Genomic DNA, 20059 nt, shown 5'->3' on the forward strand with positions numbered 1-20059 from the left:
CAAACAAACAAACAAAAAATACAGAAATGTAATATATGAATACAGTTAAATGCAGAATGGTGACTTTTTTTTCTCTTCAAGAGGCCATGATTCCCATTTCTAGTAAAATAAAGAGACGGCGTATAGGTAAAAACAGGTTGGTCATTAGCTTCACAATTTTGCCTACAAATGATCTATAAATGCATTTGCCCCCCGCTACCACAAAGGGTAAAAAGGGAGTTAAAGGAAAGTTTCCTTATTGGTTTCTACTATAGGAATGATGCTATATTCCATTTTAGTAGGGCCAATATATGGAAAATATCTAAATTAAATGTTATTACAAAAAAATGAAGCAGTAATGAGATTCTGGCTAAAGAGAGCACTAAATGAGAATAATATATATTTAAAGTATCCAAAAACAAACAAACAAACAAAGGTTGTTATAAAAAAGCTCTAGGTACACTGTAAGCATATAGAGTTTCTTTTCCATGTGTATTTTTAAACAATGGAAGTGTCAAAAATAGGGTCAACTGTGTTAGACTAAATTACATTATTGTATATGCTGCACTGAATGGAACCTTTGTATTATAATTATCATAGAGAAGCATAGTTTGCATCATATTATGGCAATTTATCCTCAATGAAAACCTTCCAGAGTCCTTTTATTTTGGAATATCCTATAAACAATCAAACCACCAGAACATGATTGTACAACAGTAAAATGTTCTCTTGCATTAAATTGAAGATATCTGTTTAATAAAAAAAGGAAAAGAGAATGTAGGAAAGGTACTTAGAGCTGTTACTTTCTAAGTACACAACACCCTAGACAATTCAAGGCATCTTAATCTCCATCAAGAACAACAACAACAAAATAACTTTTGTCATGCTGTTAAATCCATCATTATGGATAAAACTGGTGCAAATTGGTCAAACGGATCCAACAAATACTGATGTCCAAGCTGGCATATTGGCAACTAATACGTTAACTGGTGGTCAATAGAGAGTTTAAAAGATCTTCCCTTTCTTCTTGTTCTTTTCCAAGGTTCTTGAAGAGTTCTGTTGTTCTAAAATACATTGCTGAGCTTCCCAGTTTGCTTTCTATCCTCAAACTGACGACGTTTTTCCTCTAATTCTTTGTGCTGTGCTTCCAAATTCTTTTTCATTTGCTAATGGCACTGCTGGAGCTCAGCTTCAGAGTCCTTCAGTTTCTGAACTTTTTCTTTGACCTTCATCTCAAACACCTGCTCCATCTCCATTTCCATCTTCTTCATCTCAGCTACATGTTCCCTTCTTTCTTCTTCCATTTGTGCCAGAGGGCTCTTGGTAAGCTGCCCTTTATTCTTGTTGTTATCAACTCCATTGTAAGTCACAGCTCCAGTTTTCTGCTTCTGTAGCTCTCATAGTGTACGTTATTAGTAACATCTTTCAAATCCTGCATCTGTGTTCTTATCAACATATTTCTTAGCATTGTGAAATCACAATGTTGACCATTTTCAACTTCAGCAACACCCCAAGGATACTGCCGTCCTCTGACCCTTTTGCCATTAACTTCAATGATAGTATTACTACCTACCACTGCAAGAGGTAAATGGTCCTTTACCTTTTTAACAAGCTTATTTTCTTCTTCATCATCTGTTTCTGGAAATTCATATATTTTAATTTTCCTGGATTTCTTTCATTATCCGTTTTTTAAACTGTTGGCATTCCTCTGGTGTGAGCGTGTCTGCTTTGGCAATAAGTGGAATGATACTCACTTTTTCATGCGAACGCTTCATAAACTCAATATCCAATGGTTTAAGTCCATGTCCAGAAGGAGCTATGTAGTATAAACAACACTGCACCCTGCTATCAGGCATCTGACGTCTGTTTACTCAAGATTCTGCATTTAGGTAGTCCTCAAATTTACTATTGATGTAGTAAATAACAGGCTGCCAGCAATTATTATTATCCACGGCATCTCCAAATCCTGGGGTATCAACTATTGTGAGCAGCAACTGAACACCATCTTCTTTGATTAAAACTTTGGATTGTTCCACCTGTACAGTCTTTTTAATTCTATGGGAAGGACCACGATACTCTGGAGCAGGTGTCCTCAAACTTTTTCAACAGGGGGCCGATTCACTGTCCCTCAGACCATTGGTGGGCTGGACTATAGTTTAAAAAAAAAACTATGTACAGATTCCTATGCATACTGCACATATCTTATTTTGAAGTAAAAAACAAAACGAGAACAAATACAATTCACACCGCTTCATGTGGCCCGTGGGCCACAGTTTGAGGACACATGCTCTGGAGAATATAAATCTGTGAGGACTAATGAGTTGATTAACGTCGACTTTCCCAGTCCAGATTCACCTACTACCATAAGTGTGAATTCAAACCCCCTCTTCACTGATTTTCTGTATACTTGATTTGGGAGATTGGCAAATCCCACATAGCCTTCAAGGTTCTTCTGTTGAGCCATGGTGCTGTTGTTGACGCTCCTCTCCTCAGCAGCAGCGGATCTCGCCAGCCCTTTTGAATCTTGAACTATACAAATGAATTACCTGTTCCAAAATGATAGCATTACATTAAAAAAAATCACATACATCATAATTATAAAGAAGCAAATGTTAAAATCTCTCAGGGAAATTCTGATATGCACATCTGGTTGGTTAAGGACCACTACCACTGAACTGAACAAACAGGTATTGAGCACCTCTTGTATGCTACACACCATGCTAGATAGTTACCCTGCAAAATTTCTGACCTATTCCTGAATGAGGGAGGAGCCTCAGGGTCCTCAAACTACGGCCCACAGGCTACATGAGGTGGTGTGATTGTATTTGTTCCCATTTTCTTTTTTTACTTCAAAATAAGATATGTGCAGTGTGCACAGGAATTTGTTCATAGTTTTTTTTTTTTTTAAACTATAGCCCGGCCCTCCAACGGTGTGAGGGACAGTGATCTGGCCCCCTGTTTAAAAAGTTTGAGGACCCCTGAGAGTTTGAGATTAATTCTCCCTGTAATCTCTCCACCTGCATACAGATCCTGTGCCCTGCCAAAACTGTGTGAAGAGCAGCTCAGCACCTGTGGCTCAGTGAGTAGAGCTCCAGCCACATACACTGAAGCTGGCAGGTTTGAGCCTGACTGGAGCCTGCTAAACAGCAATGACAACTGCAACCAAAAACTAGCCAGGCATTGTGGCAGGCGCCTGTAGTCTGAACTCGGGAGGCTGAGGCAAGAGAATTGCTTGAACCGAGAGTTTGAGGTTGCCGTGAGCTGTGACGCCACGGCACTCTACCAAGGGCGGCATAGTGAGACTCTGTCTCAAAAACAAAAACAAACAAACAACCCCCCCCAAAAAAAACTCTGTGGAGAGCCCCCATACTTCCACTAGGGGCTAGCAGGACTTCTGCCTCTGAAATGGGCTCAGCTTCCCCATGTTTGCTAGGCCCAGGGCAGTCCCTAAACTTCAGGCAATCCTTTACAGGTGCTGGGAACCCCTGAGGGTTCCTCTGCCCAAAGTTCTAGTAGAATGACCTTAATCCCACTTGCTTGGTTAAGCAGCAAAGACTGCTTCCCATGGCTGGCTGGCTCAAACTGCTTCCTTCCTCCTTCTTTTCTTCCCTTCTTCTCTCACATTCTCCTCCCACCCACCCCCCCAAAAAATTATAGTTACTAGTTATCATTCTCCCATTTGAACTGTTTTTTTCTTTTCCTTTCTCTTTTTTTTGAGACAGTCTCTCACTTTATTGCCCTCAGTAGAGTGCTATGGCATCATAGCTCACAGCAACTTCAAACTCTTGGGCTTAAGCGATCTCTTTCCTCATCCTCCCGAGTAGCCGGGACCACAGGATTTTTTTTCTGTTTTTTTGCAGTTTTGCTGGGGCCAGCTTTAAACCCACCACCCTCAGTATATGGGGTGGGCGCCCTACCCACTGAACCACAGGCACCACCCTACAGACAGGGTCTTGCTCTTGCTCAGGCTCGAACTTGTGAGCTGAAGCAATCCAACTGCCTCTGCTTCCCAGAGGATTACAGGCATAAGCCACCTCTACTTCTTTTTGTGTGTGTGTGGGGGGGGGTTGCAGTTTTAAGCCGGGGATGGGTTTGAACCTGCCACCTCCAGTATAGGGGGCCGGCGCCCTACTACTTGAGCTACAGGTGCCGCCCAACAAAACTTCTTAATAGGCATGTCTTCCCCAAGAACCCATGGGGGTGGAAACCAGGGGCTCCCCACTGTGCTCTGACTGGGAAATAGACCCCACCTGTAACTTAGTTTCTACTCTCAGCCCTTAGCCACACCCCTTAGCCATACACCTCATCCTGAAGAAGGGTGCTACATCCTTTCCATGCTGGCTTCACAGAACACCCCTGTCCAGAACCTGTTCCATCACCCTATGAGGCCAGTAGCTTTTGGCTGGTGCAGCAAATGGTATTGTGTCCACTGCTGCACTCACTTTGCTATAAAGTGGGTCTATTGAGACCAGCTGGGGGTAGTGCCCTGCCAATAAAGCACTCTCGCTGGGACCTCATCTGTGCTAACTATATGATCTAACTAAATTTTTTTGTATAATCTTCCTGCTGACCCAATGCTGGTGGGGTTTTTTTTTTGTTTGTTTGCTTTTTGTGTTTTGCAGTTTTTGGCCGGAGCTGGGCTTGAACCCGCTACCTCAGGCATATGGGGCTGGCACCCTAGTCCTTTGAGCCACAGGTGCCGCCCCCAATGCTGTTTTTTGGTGCTTTTTGGTGTTCGGGGTTTGTTTTGGGATAAGGTATTGCTATGTCACCCAGGCTGGTGTACAGTGGCAGGAACATAGCTCACTGAAGCCTCAAGCTTCTAGGCTCAAGCAACTCTTCTGTCTCAGGAGAGTTAGGACTATAGGCACATGCCAATATGTTAGACTGTTTTCTCTTATTTTTTGTAGAAATGAGGTCTTTTTATATTGCCCAGGCTGGTCTTGAACTCCCAACCTCAAGAGATTCTCCTAGGTTGGGATCATAGGCTTGAGCCACTTCACACCTTTTTTAAAAAACAGTGTATTCAAGGTCAGGCACAGTGGTTCACGCCTGTAATCCTAGCACTTGGGAGGCCGAGGTGGGTGAATTGCCTGAGCTCACGGGTTCGAGCCTAGTCTGAGCCCAAGTGAGACCTCATCTCTAAAAATAGCTGGGTGTTGTTGCAAGTGCCTGTAGTCCCAGCTACTTGGAAGGCTGAGGCAAGAGGATCACTTGAGCCCAAGATTTTGGGGTTAACATTGGTTTTAGGGTGAGGACCTGGTTTGAAGTGCATTTGAATGGGCCTCAACATGTGGTTTTCTGGATGACACTTCAGTGTTTGTGGGGACAGGACAGGCAGAAGATTTCTTGGGGGCACACGTATGGCTGTTGCAAGGACTGGGCTACAAGCACAGTGTTATGGGATGCTGAGCCTTTTGCCATTGGTTGGGGCACTATGTACTCTTATGGCAACCTTTGCCAGTCTGGGAGAGGCCTCCTAGCAGGGGTCAAGGCACACTTGGAGGGTGGAGCCAGTGACAGCCTGTGAGGAGGAAATTATTTTCCCAGTTTCCAAATCAGCAAACACATTGGGCTCAGAGAGGTTAAGGAACTTGCCCAAGCTCATGATGAGCAAAGGCAAGACTTGAACCCCAGCTTGCTGGTCCGAGACCAAAAGAGAGATGAAGACAAGTGGGCCTGCAGGGGTGATGACTCCCCATCAAGACAGCCTTGGGCCATTGGAGCTGGGCCTGGTTGGTTCAGGGGCCAATTCCTCCAACTGTGAAAGATACCAGGGAGTTGAGAGATATAGAAAGTGAAGTCCGCAAAAGAGACCAGAGATGAAGGGGTCAGGCAGGGTTAGCCTGCCCTCTGGATGAGGCTTAGCCCCATGTATACCATTTACCTGTGAATGGCACCAGATCGAGTATCTGGCCCCCTTGGCCCCTCCTGCCCCTCCTCTCTCCCTGCCCTCCTCTTTTCCCTGCTCCACTACCACGGCCCAGCCCACGCCTCAGCGGACCTGCTCAATGAGCCTACTCTAATCCCTGACATCACCACTTGCCCAGCCCAGGCCAGGCCCACCAGCCTTTGCAGCCCCCCAGTCTTAGAAATTCTGTTTAGGACCCCTACCTCAGAAGCCATTTTTCTCCTCAGCCTCCTCTCTCCTTCAGCTCATAGTTCAGATCTGGGAAACTCCATATCCATCTCCAAGCTGGGGTCAGGATCTGCGCTGGTTTTGCTGTGTGACTCCAGACAAATAGCTGCCCCTTTCTGGGCCTCAGACTCCTTATCTAAGTCCTCCCAGCCCCAAGAATCTCATCAACCTGTCTTGGCCTCTTCTCAGCATCTTGTCACTCTTGGAAATCTGAGTTTTTATTGACTTACACGTTTATTGTTGGTCTATGTACCTATGAGGCAGGAACCTTGCCTGCTAATTATTCACCTTAGCTGTCACACAGTATGTGCTACATTAATGCCTACCGAGTGATGTGTGTGCCCCTCTGCCTCTGTGTCACCTTCAGGGCAGGTGGGGTGGAGCAGTATTCCATCCCCCCTAGATAGAATTAGGGTAGGGGTCTGACTGACCCCTCTAATTCAAGAGGGTGAGTGGTGGGTAAGATCTGAACATGCACTCCATTAGGGAGAGGGTGGGAAAACAGTTTTCTCTTCTGGAGTTGGGGGGTCCCTCAGGTGTGAGTGTCTACGTGTGTATGTGTGTGTTGTATCTGGGCAAAGGCACAAACTCTCAGTATATCAGAGGCTGGGACTTGGCTAGATCTCTGGCTGCGTGTGTGTGTGTGCACGTGTGTGGGCATGAGGTGTGTCTGCTCTGTGTGCATTCATCTGGACTCTGAGTATGTAGCATGTGTAGGCCTGGCATGATCCAACACATAGGTAGGCATGTCTGCTCAAGTGTCAGGTCCATGAAGACAGGCATTTTGTCTGTCTTGTCCCGTGCTTCATCCCCAGCACCTAGAACAGAGGCTGGTACACAGCAAAGATCCACACATACTTGAATGAATGAATGAATGAATGAATGAAAGTGTGTGCTCATGCCTGGCATGTGCCCACGTGCCAACACATGTGTAGACGTGTGCATGCTCTTGTGCCTGAGGATGCACTTGAGTGTAGATGACATTGCTCTCACGCTGCCCCTACTATACCTTTTCCAAACTCCCTAGGAGCCAGCATTGAATGCCTGGGTCCCTGTGGGGCGGAGCAGGGGGCCGCCTCCTCAGGGGAAACTGGATCCCAGGACGTGCAGAGCTGCAGGGAGCAGGGCGGGCCCCTTTGTCCCCTGATAATCCCCTCCCCGCCCTTGTCCCCTCCTTCCTAGCCACCAGGGTTTAAGGTCGAGTTTGGGAACTGTAGGGGTCTAGGGTGTCACCTCAGAATCCCCTTCCCTACCTGTTCCTTGCTTCTGTGGTTTCTGCACACTGAACCCAAGGCTTCTCTGTCTGGAATATATGCCCTCTTTTAGGTCCCTCCCCAACCTTCACTCTCTCCTGTCCTGTCATTCTTTGCCAGGACCCTGCTCGCCACCCCTTCCACCCTAGGGCGTGATTCCCTCCCTTTCTCTTGGGCAGCCCCAGGGCTCAGCCCTGGGTATAAAGCCACCTGAGAGAAGGGAGGACAGGTGCCCTGGAAAGATCCAGAGACTGCAGAGAAGAAGGAGCCGAGGAGAGAGCATGAGCTGTCTGCTGGGTGAGTGAGGTGGCAGGGGTACAGGGCCCAGAGACCAGGATGAAAGAGGAGCCCCTTGGGCTCCTCTGACTCAGGTGTCTGGCTGTCTTTGCATCTACTAAAATCCTCTAAATACTTCCATATAGTAGACTTTATTCATCATTCATTTGACAAATATTTATTGAGTGTCTATTACATGCTAGGTACTCCTCGAAGCATTTGGGGATATAGCAGTGAACAAACAGACAAAAATCCACAGCCTCATGGAGGTTTCATCCTGTATACACACAATAGGTGTACCATATAAATAAACTGTAAAGCTAGTATGATAGAAGGTGGTGCAGTGATCCAAGGTTGTTGAATGAATGAACAAAAGGGCCTTCCCCTTCTGTCTTCTTTTAGTTGATTCTGAACTTTTGGGAACTCAGGAATGTAGAAAAGGAGACAGAGGAGGCCATCCTGGGTTTGCTTCTCACTTCCATTGCTTTCTAGCTGAGACATTACGTAAATCCCCTCTTTTCTGAGCCTCACACTATTGGTGGGGACCAGCCCTTTAAGAGGACAATTTGGCAGCACCTGTTCAAATTTATTTATTTACTTATTTATTTAGACAGAGTCTCATTTTGTCACCCTCAGTAGAGTGTCCAGGCATCATAGCTCACAGCAACCTCAACATCTTGGGCTCAAGCAATTCTCTTGCCTCAGCCTCCTGAGTAGCTGGGACTACAGGTGTCTATCACAATGCCCCGTTGTTTTTAGACATGGGGTCTCACTCTGGCTCAGGCTGGTCTCAAACCTGTGAGCTCAGGCAATGCACCTGCCTCTTCTGCCCAGAGTGCTACATGTATGAGCCTCTGAGCCCAGCCTAGCATCTGTTCAAATTTAAAATAAGCATGCCTTCCAATCCAGACATTTCCCCTTTCAAAAGTGCCCACAGAGACTGGGACAAGGATGTTCATAACACTCATTCACTTATTCATTCAACAGATAATTGTTATGGAGAACTGGCAGTGAAGGAATCAGGTGAGGTTTCCTCTTTACTGGAGCTGACATTCTAGTGGGAGAGACAGTAACAAGCAAGTGAACAAACGAAAAAATGAGGCACCTTCAGACAAAGTCTCAGCAGAACACAAAGAAGGCCAATGCCCAGGGAACAGGCCTTTGGATTTTACTCTGAGTGAAGGGGAAGCCATGAAAAGCACTCCAGTAGAGGAGGGATGTGGTTGGACTGGGAGGACTTGGTGGCGGAGGAGGTGAGGGTGGAAGCAGAGAAACCAGAGAGGGGGCTGCTGTCCAGGTGAGAAGTGAAGGCAGCTTAGGCTGAGGTGGTAGTGGAAGGTAGGGGGAGAAGTGGTTGATCCTGGATACATCTTTTTAATTTTTTATTAAAAGTAACAAATATACAGAAGAGCTCAATGGATTTTTACAAAGTCAACATATACTTGTACTGGGTAGTCAGATCAATCAGGAAATACTCAGATCAAAAAACGTGTGCACTGGATAGAGCCAACAATTTACTGTGGGAAAAAGTGAGGCACTCAAGAGGACCCCATGGCTTTGGCCTGAGCAACTGGAAGAATGGAAGTGCTCTTACCTGAGATGGGAAGATGCAGGGAGGAGAGGAACTTAGAGTTTTGTACTAGATATTTCTAGTCTGAGATGCTTACTAATATATACGTGAAAATGTCAAGTAGGAAACTGAATAAATGGGTCTGGAGTTCAGGACAGTGTTCTGGGTTGGAAATAATCTCCTTACAGGATGACTCTGCCCGGACTTGGATATACAAGGTAGCTGTAGATCACAAGGACTGTACCCTTTTTAGAAGATAGGTAGGGTCAGAGAATTGGTGCTAACCTCTTATTTCCTCTGCTAGGCCCCCTCTGTCTGCTGATGCTGTTTCTGCTACCCCTCAGTCTGGCGGCCCCCCTCTCTCCAGCTGAGCCCATCAGTCAAGCCTATAGCCTGGCCCTCTACATGCAGAAGAATACATCAACACTGCTGCAGACCTACGTGAGTGACATTGGGCATAAGCAGGGGACAAGGGGATGGGCACTGCCCTCCTGGTCCAGCCCTGGGTAGAGGAAATAGAGCAAGCCCAGAAGACCCCTCTGTAGGCCTGAGGCTACAGGAGCTCTCTTCTCTAGAGACACACTCACTCAAAGGCTGTCACTGATGCTGGGTGACTTTGGGCAAGTCATTCCTCCTCCTTTGGGCTCAGCTTCCTCATGTACACAATGAGATGCTGATCCTGCCTTTGCTGATTTCTCAGGACTGTTACAAGGTTCAAAGGAAGCACTGGCTTCCTTGGCTTTCCATAGTCGTTGTTTCCACAACCACGCTGTGTGGTTACCTGGGCCCTATGTCACGCTGGGTACTCTATTTCCATTACCTTCCTGACTCCTCAAACAATTCTGACAGGTGGAATTACAATCCATTTTATAGATGAGGAAACTGAGTTTTAGAGAGGGTAAATAATTTTCCAAAGGTCACAGAGCTAATAACTGGCAGTGCTGGGACCTGAAACCAGGTTTGTGGAATTCCGTGCTCCCACCCTGACACTTGCCCCACTGTCTAGAAGTTAAAACTGGCAGCCTGCTGGCTGGGTCTGACCCACGGATGTTTTTCATTTGGTCCATGAAGAGCTTGGTTCAATTTTTTTTTTTTTATTGTTGGGGATTCATTGAGGGTACAATAAGCCAGGTTACACTGATTGCAATTGTTAGGTAAAGTCCCTCTTGCATGGTTCAATTTTTTAATACAAATGCCTGTCTATATTAGGCATGGGTATCCTGTTGGCTAAAACTCCCACTTCCCACCCACCTTTAGTTCTGCCTTTTTCCCAAGTTACATGATCTGCCTGGCCCTGGAGGTCTTGGAGTTGACTTTTCCACTGCACTATATTCCACGTTTGTGTGAAGTTACTCAATTTGATTTCTAGTCCCATATCTTCCACTGTTCCCTGGATGGCCTTGGACACACTGAGCCTAAGTTTTTCCACCTGTAAAGCAGATAAGTAGAACTAGGCAATTGACCAATTAACAGATCTATCAGTATGCAAATAAGATTCTGTGGGTGTTGGTTAGTGGAGGTAAGAACTTTGATGGGGAAGGTTCTTAATTAAATTTAATAACATTAATAATTATGTATTAATGATTATAATAAAATTAACAAACGTAAGCTATTAAATGCTTTAAGTTAAAAAAGATATATGTAACTACATATTTATGTAGCTGTGACTACATTGCTAATATATGTAGATTTAAAATATTATAATAAATAATATAATCACAGTGTTCATTGATATTAATACAGATATGTTATTAATGATGGCTTATCACACTCTTATTGCATGTCAGAAGCTGTGCTAAGTGCTTTATATGTATGAGTTCTTATCATCATCACACTAATACTGCCACGTGGGAACTATTGAAGTTTGTGATTCAATGCTGTAAAGCTGGTAGAGGGAGGATGACAAACTAGAGCCTGATAAGGCTCTTGCTCTGTGCTAGGTTGACTCTCCAACTCCCTGAGGGGTGGTGAGTGGCAACTCCTCCTGGAAAGATGCTAGTTTCACAGAGCAGATATAGTCACAGACCCAGGTACCCCTTTGGTCCCCTCACTCCTGTCTGTCTCTGTCCCTCCTACAGCTCCAATACCAGGGCAGCCCCTTTAGTGACCCTGGTTTCTCAGCCCCCGAGCTCCAGCTCAGGACCCTGCCTCCTGCCGCCGTTTCCTTCAAGATCTGGCATGCCCTGGATGATGGGGAGCGGCTAAGCCAGGCCAAGGGGGCCTTCTTGGCCTTAACCCAGCACCTCCAGCTCGTGGGGGATGACCAGAGTGACCTGAATCCTGGCAGTCCCATCCTGCTGGCCCAGCTTGGGGCTGCGAGACTCAGGGCCCAAGGGCTGCTAGGCAACATGGCTGCCATCATGACTGTCCTGGGGGTGCCTATCCCCCCAGAAGAGGACACTCTTGGGCTCGTCCCTTTTGGGGCATCAGCCTTCGAGAGGAAATGTCGAGGCTATGTAGTGACCCGGGAATATGGCCACTGGACAGATCGAGCAGTGAGGGACTTGGCTCTGCTCAAGGCCAAATACCCAGCATAAAAGGGTAATACTTTGTCCCAGCTACTCGGGAGGCTGAGGCAAGAGAATCGCTTAAGCCCAGGAGTTGGAGGTTGCTGTGAGCTGTGTGAGGCCACGGCACTCTACCGAGGGCCATAAAGTAAGACTCTGTCTCTACAAAAAAAAAAAAAAAAAGGGTAATACTTTGTGTGCTACAACACTTTCTCTTTCACAATGGAATCTTTTCTGCCTTGCTTCTGGGCTAGAGAATGAGATACAGCTTGTCTAGCAGACAGGGCTTGTGTGCCATGTCTTGGGGAATATTTCCTAGAAGCCAAGCCTCAATTCCTTATTGCCTGGGCCTTCCTGCCCAGGTCCCATGGCCTCCCTTCCAGATTCAGATGGGCCTCCATGGATACCATTTCATGGATTACTGCTTCCTGGTTGGAAAGAAATGCCTATCTGAAGAGGCTTCATTTCCCACTATAGGACAGTTGGCCTCTTTTCTGGGCTGTCCCTGAGATCTTCCCCTTCTTGTGATTTTGGGGAGATACAGGCTGACTTCCTGTCTCTACCTACCTCACTTCCTGTATGGAGATGGCCTCTCTTCTTGCTGGAATTTATTTCCTCCCCTAGTCTACCTCTTGTCTGTGACAACCATTCTACTTTCCATCTTAAGGGGCTTCACTTCCTGATCAATGAAGTCCAATTCTTGAAGAACTAAGGACTCAATCACATTTATTTTCTGCTGGGACACATCTACTTCCTGTTCTGGCAGGCTGGCAGGTGGCATCCCTGGCCTGGGGTTCTCTTGAATCTCCTATTTATGTGCCTTTCAGAGTATATCTGGGGAACTAGAGCTGCACCCCAAGGATCCTATTCTTCTTATAAGCTGTCTCCCCATTTTCAACAGTTGTATATACAGGCAATGTTAGCTTTCTTTTTATGTTTAAAGATTTTATTTACCAAAAAAATTAATTTATTTTCAGAAATAAAACTCTTTTAAGGTATTGCTTTTTTTTTTTCCCCCTCTCTTTCTCCACAGACCTGGCTTGGATGGGGTGGAGGTGTGCAAGGACTGGGCAGAGAGAGTGAAGGAAGGACATCAAAGCTAAAGGGGGCAGGCCCAAAGGGATATGAGGGGTAGAATGAGGACAGCAGAGTGCCTTCCCACCATAAGGCAGGCAGGATCGTCCCTGGCCAAAAAAGGACAGGAAGGGATGGAGGGCGACAGAAAGACATCCTTGAGACGAGGCTGATATGTACACATTCTTATGTGGGACCAAGAGGAGACAAGAGATGGCGAAGGAGAGAAACAAAGAGATCCCCAGGGCCGGGTAAAGGGAGAGACCAGTAGAGACTGAGGCAGGCCCAAGGACGGAGAAAAAGAGAGGGAAAGTGAGAAAATGGTAGACTTACGGAGAAAAGGAGGTCCTGGAAAGAAAGAGAAGCAAAGAGATGGGGGACACAGCGATGGAGACAGCCGGAGAGCAGAAAACACCGACAGAGATGGAAGAGACAAAGAAGTGCAGACAGACAGGGAAATGAAGATAGGCAGAGAGAAGGCGACGTGCGCCCTGCGCCTCATGCTCAGGCAGGGCCCCCGGGCACCAGCTGGCTCAAGTCGCCCTCGGTGCGGCTCACCCACTCGCGGTAAAGGCCGCACACGCTGAGCCCCAGCACCTTGGCCGGGAAGACCCCCGCGACGGTGGCGGCATCGGCGGCTGGGGGCTCGGGCCTAGGCCCGCGGGCGGCCGCGCCCAGCGCAGCCAGCACGGTCTCCACGGCGGCGCCCAGAGCTCGGGCCTGGCGCGCCGCATCCTCCAGGTGCCGCAGCAGGCGCAGCGCGCGCGGGTTCAGCTCCGCCTGGCGGCGGCGCACGACATCCAGCAGCGGAGGCAGCGCGGCTAGTGCCGCCGCGTCCAGCCGCAACCGCTCCGGCACCGGCAGCCCCGAGTGGCTCGGTGCCGGGGCGCTCAGGCCAGCCACCGGAAGCCGCGGTGGCGAGAAGCCGGGCAGCCCGAACGGGTCTCCCTGGTGCTGCACCTGCGGAGACACGGCCGGCGGTCAGCGAGGCTTCCCGAAGAGGGGCGCCTTGGACAGCGGAACCATGGAGGCGGGGGGTGCTGGGGACCTTTCACTCTTAACTGAGTCCTCCACCCCTTGCCGAGGGCCTCAGTTTCCTCATCTGGCAAATGATAATTACTCCTGACAGCGCTGCTCTGAGATAAAACAAAATAACATGAGCTTCACGCCAGTGCGTTGAGCATCTTACTTAAGGCAGGGCCTGGCCCCTAGAAAAGCCTCAATAAATGTTAAGCCCCTTTATTAATTTTATTTTACAGACTCCCTGTTCAACCCTGTCTCCACCACTTACTGGCTGTGCAGTTTTGGGCAAAACCATATTCCTTCTCTGAAGGAATATGGTCTCAGTCTTCTCATCTGTAAAATGGGGGATGCAGCTTCCTTTCCTATCTTCCTATCAGAGGTCTCCTGAGAATTGTGTAAAATATTGCAGGGACCTAGTCAATTTCACTCTCTCCTACTATTCTCCCCAACTTCTTTTTTTTTTTTTGTGGTTCTGGCCGGGGCCACCTACGGCATATAGGACCAGCGCCCTATTAGTTGAGCCACAGGCGCCGCCCTTTCCCCAACTTCTGTACTTGCATTAAGCAGGGGCTCAATGAATCACCATTGTATGAATGAACCAATGAAAGATAAACACCATTAGTAATTTGTCAAATGCTATAACAACATTTATCCTTTGCTAGCATATTGCCTAAGATTCAGGCAATGTTTGCTGCTTTAAATACATTAGTGCTAATCTTCCCAGTAACAAGTATAATGATAATGATGATGATGGCTTTGTAAATAAGAAAAGTGGGGCTGAAGAGATACAATGACTTGCCCTAGCTCACCCATCTATGAAGTGGCAGAGCTGGAATTTGAATTGAAGTTGGTAGGACTATAAAGTTAGTTCTGTTATCCTGCTATCCCTTTCATAATTGTTATTGTTATTTTTTTTGTGTGTGTGTGTGTGTTTTTTTGTGGTTTTCGGCCGGGGCTGGGTTTGAACCCGTCACCTCTGGCATATGGGACCGGCGCCCTACTCCTTGAGCCACAGGCGCCGCCCTGTTATTGCTATTTTTAATGTTGTCATTACTGCCCAAGGTCACAGTTCACAAGTTGATGAGCCTGTAATCTATCTGATTCAAAGCTATACCCTCCCTCCACTACACCAGAGTAATTTGGGAAAATATCTTCTTTCCTTGGGCAGAGCCCTCTGCCCAACCAAAGATGTCAGCAGATCCTCCTCTTCTGCAAAAGTCCTCTCTTGGGATAGAATGTTTGCCCCAGATTGAAACCTCTTCCTGGCCTCTCTGAATATCTCAAGTAGAAGAGTTCATAGTTCATCTTCTTCAGCTGCCATCTTTTATAGTTGGGGAGACCAAGGCCCATGGAGGTGAGGTGACAAGATCATACAGAGCCTAGAAACTAGGTTTCCTGACTCCCAGATAAGTTCTCTTCACTGCCCCCAAGCTGCCTCTGACTTAAAGCACCAAGAAGGGTGCCTCCAAGCTGAGGAGGACAGACTGGCATTTGAGTCACAAATAGGGTTTTCATCCAATTTGCTGTTTGACCAGGGGCAAGTCAGAATCCCTGATTTCCACATCTGGGAAATGAGGTTGAGAAAATGGGTGGCTGAGGACCTTTGTGAGATCCGTGCTTCCCTGTCCCCAGACCCCGGCACCCCCACCCCCATTCCCACTCACATATTCCTGGAGCAGCTGCTCAGCGTATGTAGTGAGGAGGTGGGCAAGGCTGTGTGTCTGACGGATCTTGGCCTCCAAGTGGGGAAGGAGTGAGACTGAGGAGTCAGCTTGGGGGTCTTCTGGTGGGAAAGGGGGGAGGAATGAGAGCAGCCCACATCCTTGCTCTTTGACACCCCGTCCCCACCAGCTGCCTCTTCCTTCTTGAACCCAGAAGCTCTGCTCTGGGATTCTCCTACTTTCAAGCTAGGCAGGGTCTGTCCTAATCCAACTGAGAAAAAATGAAGCACCAGACTTTGTCAAGCAATTGCTTTACCCTATCCCCAAACTACCATAGAATTCCTATTAAAGCCAAATTCAAATACAGTCATACATTGCTTAATAACCGAGATAAGTTCTGAGGAATGCATCATTAGGCAATTTTATCATTGTGCAAACATCATAGAGGGTACTTATGTAAACCTAGATGGTATAGCCAACTACATGCCCAGGCTATATGGTAAAGCCTACTATTTCTCCTAGGCTGAAAACCTATAAAGCATGTTACTATACTGAATACTGTGGGCAATTTGAATTGGTGAATATATGTGTATCTTAACATATCTAAACATAAAAAGGTACAGAATAAATACATATTATAATCTTATCTGCTGGGCATGGTGGCTCATACTTGTAATCCCAGATACTTGGGAGGCTGAGGCTGAGGTGGGAGGGTTGCTTGGGGCCAGGAGTTCAAGATTAGCCAGGACAATAGAGTAAGACCCTTGTCTCTACTACTGCTGATAATGATAATGGCAATCTTACTGGACCACCGGCCACCATTATATATGCAGTCTGTGTTATTATGCAGCACATGACTGTACTGCCTTCTCAGTGCAACCTCTAGAATCACCCCTCTGTTGAATGAACTTTGACTTGAGGCCATTTGCTCATATTTCCAAAGTAGCTCTTTTCTTTCTTTTCTTTTCTTTCTTTGAGACAGAGTCTCACTTTGTGGCCCTTGGTAGAGTGCTGTGGCATCATAGCTCACAGCAACCTCAAACTCTTGGGCTTAAGTGATTCCCTTGCCTCAGCCTCCCAAATAGCTGGGACTACAGGCGCCCACCACAACACCCAGGCTATTTTTAGAACCAAAGTCTCGCTCTGGCTCAGGCTGGCCTCGAATCTGTGAGCTCAGGCCGTCCACCCACCTGGGCTTGCCAGAGTGCTAGGCTTACAGGCATGAGCCACTGAGCCCGCTCCTCAATGGCTCTTTTCTGTGTGTATCTGCCTTAGCCTGGGAGATTTCTTTTCTTTCTTTCTTTCTTTTTTTTTTGCAGTTTTTGGCCGGGGCTGGGTTTAAACCTACCACCTACGGCATAAGGGGCCGGCGCCCTACTCCCTTGAGCCACAGGCGCCGTCCTGCCTGGGAGATCTTTGAGGATAGGACTTACATATCTCTCTGTACCTCAGTGACTGTTGGTGGAATTCAATATCACTGAAATTCAGAACTTCAAATTAGAATGTGCCTTTAAGGCCCATCTTAAAGATAGGGAGACTGAAGTCACATTTTTCCGACGAGGGGCTGTCTCATTGGCATCAGTGAACTAACGACCCGTCTTCCCTGGCACAAACCAGTGTGCCACCCCCACAATGGGACGACACTTTCCGATACGCACAGCGCACGCCCACTGCATGCTGGGGAATGTAGTCCTGGCCCGGCAACTCCCGCCCCGCCCCTCGCCCGAGTTTCCCACCGTCAGTCCGGATCTTCAGCAGCCCTGACTTTCGTCTCCAGTTGTCATTCACTAGCTCCTGTGGCTCAAAGCCTTCCTTCCCTAACTCTACTTCTCCCACTCGCTTCCCCAGCTCTGATTCTTTCCCAATACTCAGCGTGAACTCAGGTGTCCTGCCCCAGCCGGGACCCCAGTCCTTACTCAGTGTGTACTCAAAAAGGTTTTCTAACTCTGGAGCCTAAGTCCGCAAACCCTCAGCCCCAGCCTCCTCTAAACCCTTGCGGCTGCCCCTTCTCACCACACACTAGTTACCTGACACCGGAGCCCTGCTGTTCCCCGCCCAGGCCGCTCCCCTCCGGGACCCGGGGGTGACCGAACCCAGACCCCAACTTCCAACCCTCTGACTGCTGCTCCCCTCAGGGACCCAGCAGTGTGCGGTGCTTTTCCCCCTTACCCAGACTTCCCTCCCTCCGGCTCATGCTGGCCCCTGGCTGATCCCGGTTCCCTCCACGCCCCCCTTTCAAGGGGGGAGAATAGGAAAGGTCTAGGGGCGGGGCCCGGGCGCAGCCAATCAGAGCTTAGACCCCAAACATTTCACACACACCCCTTGCAGGCAAGATTCCTTGGCCCTTAACTCAGGTCCCCGCCTGTGGGGCCTAGTAGGGGAAGGGGCCTGAGGGGTAGGCAGGTTGTCTGCTCAGTAGACAGAACCTTCGGGCTGGGGGTATCCGGGCCTGAGAGGCAGCCCAGTGTCCTGCCGCCGTTAGGAGACTCAGGCTCCGACCTGAGGCAGAGACCGTCGCTGGGGCTGTTTTGGGGGGAAAGCTGGGAAGACAGGAAAGGGAAACTGCAAGACTGGCAGGACAGGAATGTACAGGCCCTCCCTCCCTCTTGACTGGGTGGAAGGGTGTGGGAGAGGCCAGGGTGGGGGCCCTCAGGCTTGGGGCACACTTGTCAGCACATACACCTCATGGCATATTTTAGATACCCAGCACTTTCATTGTTACCAGGAGGCAGTCAGACAAACCACCTCACCTGAACTCACTATGCCAGTGTAAGAGAACACCACTGATACACACATAAACACACAGGCGTCCACTGAAGGGTTAATGTTTACAGACACTCATTCTCACATAGAAGCAAACTTCAGAGACCTGCATAGGAGGTCACGCTCATACATCTACACCATTATCCCCCTGATGTAGATTTTGAAAAGACTGTACAGATATGCCCACTTCCGGTTCCCAAGCACCTACTCTGTCTTGGGCTCTGGAACAAAGATGATCTTCTGAGGAGTTTCTGACCCTCTGAGGAGCTCACAGTTTGACAGGGAAGACATAGATAACAGTGGCTAATGGAGTATGAGAGTGAAGGATTGAAAAGACATTCTGTGAGAATGTTGCCATGAGCAGACAACTGCTGAATAAAGGAAGAAAGAGATTAACTGGCGGAAGGGACAAGTGCAATTGAGCACACTGTAGGGGCCATAACATACACTTATTAACAGAGAATATTTATTGAGCATTTACTGTGTGCTGAGCAGTGTTCTAACAGCTATGCACATATTAACTTACTTCTAAGTTATATGTGAGAAAATAGAGATAAACGACTTGTCCAAGGTCTGGGGGTGAAAGAGCTGGGATAGTACCTCTGCAATTTGGCTCCAGAAATACTGTCATTATCACACTCCTAACTCCTTAATCCCTCAACCTCTGGACAGAATCATACCAAAACTCACAGACACAACAGCCACACCTTGAAACTCACACATGGCAGCACATATTTATTTATTTATTTATTTTTTGAGACAGTGCCTCAAGCTATCGCCCTGGGTAGAGGGCTGTGGCATCACAGCTCACAGCAACCTCCAACTCCTGGGCTCAAGCCATTCTCCTGCCTCCGCCTCCCAAGTAGCTAGGACTACAGGCTCCTGCCACAACACCCAGTTATTTTTTGGCTGCAGCTGTCATTGTTGTTTGGCGGGCCCGGGCTGTATTCGAACTCCCAGCTCAGGTGAATGTGGCTGGCGCCTTAGCCTCTTGAGCTACAGGCGCCAAGAGCAACACATATTTAGATATGGTCACATCTGCTGACAATCCAGCCTCAAGTAAAATAAACCAAAACATCCTCATTTTCTTTAAGCATTAATTGAAGTGTTATACACATACAGAAAAGTGCACACATCATTAAGTATACTGCTTGATGAATTTTCACAGAGTAAATATGCCCAGGGAACCAGCAGCATATTACAAAACAGGATGTGGCCAGCTCCCAGAAACCCCCACCTGCTCCTTCCCAGGCCTAAGGGTGACCACTATTCTGATTTCTAACACTATAAATGAGTTTTGTCTGGTTTTGAACTTCATATAAATGGAATCATATAGTGTACACTGTTTCATCTGGCTTCTTTCATTTGAGATTTATTCAAGAGACTTGTCTACGTTGTTGGGCATAGCAGGACATCAGTCATTCTCCTTGTTGTGTCTATGTCCATGGCAATGAACAGACTATAATTTATTTTCCATTCTGTCGATGGGCTATTTCCAGCTTGAGGCTATTATGAATACTGCTATGAACATTCCAGTACATGTTTCTTGGTGCTCACACCTACGCATTTGTGTTGGATGTTGACAACCTAGGGGTGGAATTGCTGGATCATAGGGTTGGCGTGTTTGGCTTCACTAGAAAACTGCCCGTTTTCCAAAATGTTTCAACCAATTTACACTCCCCTGGAAATATGAGAGGTCCCGTGGCTCTACTTCCTCGCCTACACTTGGTATGGTCTGTCTTTTTCACTTTAGCCCTTCTGGTGGGTGGAGATCCACACATTTTTCAGCGTCCCGCACTCAGTCAACAGATGGT

General features: G+C 47.6%; 2 protein-coding genes and 1 pseudogene across 4 annotated transcripts; 1 reads left to right on the top strand and 2 right to left on the bottom strand.

The window, feature by feature from the left end:
• Positions 1-468: 468 nt before the first annotated feature.
• Positions 469-2482, bottom strand: LOC128561233 (septin-7-like; annotated as a pseudogene). The gene is made up of 2 exons (XR_008373223.1): positions 2264-2482; positions 469-2054 (listed from the first exon to the last, which is right to left on the bottom strand). The product of XR_008373223.1 is annotated as a septin-7-like (transcript).
• A 6382-nt stretch (positions 2483-8864) lies between these two features.
• LOC128562009 (cardiotrophin-2-like) lies at positions 8865-11754 on the top strand. Its single transcript, XM_053556632.1, has 3 exons — positions 8865-8900; positions 9482-9658; positions 11296-11754. Exons 1-3 carry the CDS (start codon positions 8865-8867, stop codon positions 11752-11754), a joined length of 672 nt encoding a protein of 223 aa, XP_053412607.1.
• Positions 11755-12675: 921 nt separating this feature from the next.
• On the bottom strand, positions 12676-17724 carry LOC128561237 (cardiotrophin-1). 2 transcript variants are annotated; one of them, XM_053555177.1, is made up of 3 exons: positions 17652-17724; positions 15486-15604; positions 12676-13758 (listed from the first exon to the last, which is right to left on the bottom strand). In XM_053555177.1, exons 1-3 carry the CDS (start codon positions 17674-17676, stop codon positions 13303-13305), a joined length of 600 nt encoding a protein of 199 aa, XP_053411152.1. In that variant the 5' UTR covers positions 17677-17724; the 3' UTR covers positions 12676-13302. The 2 variants fall into 2 exon arrangements, with proteins under 2 accessions (XP_053411152.1, XP_053411153.1); XM_053555178.1 differs by having other exon boundaries at positions 15486-15601; positions 17652-17692.
• Positions 17725-20059: the final 2335 nt, after the last annotated feature.

The sequence above is a fragment of the Nycticebus coucang genome, chromosome 12, assembly GCF_027406575.1.
Source record: "Nycticebus coucang isolate mNycCou1 chromosome 12, mNycCou1.pri, whole genome shotgun sequence".
Taxonomy (NCBI): Eukaryota; Metazoa; Chordata; class Mammalia; order Primates; family Lorisidae; genus Nycticebus; species Nycticebus coucang.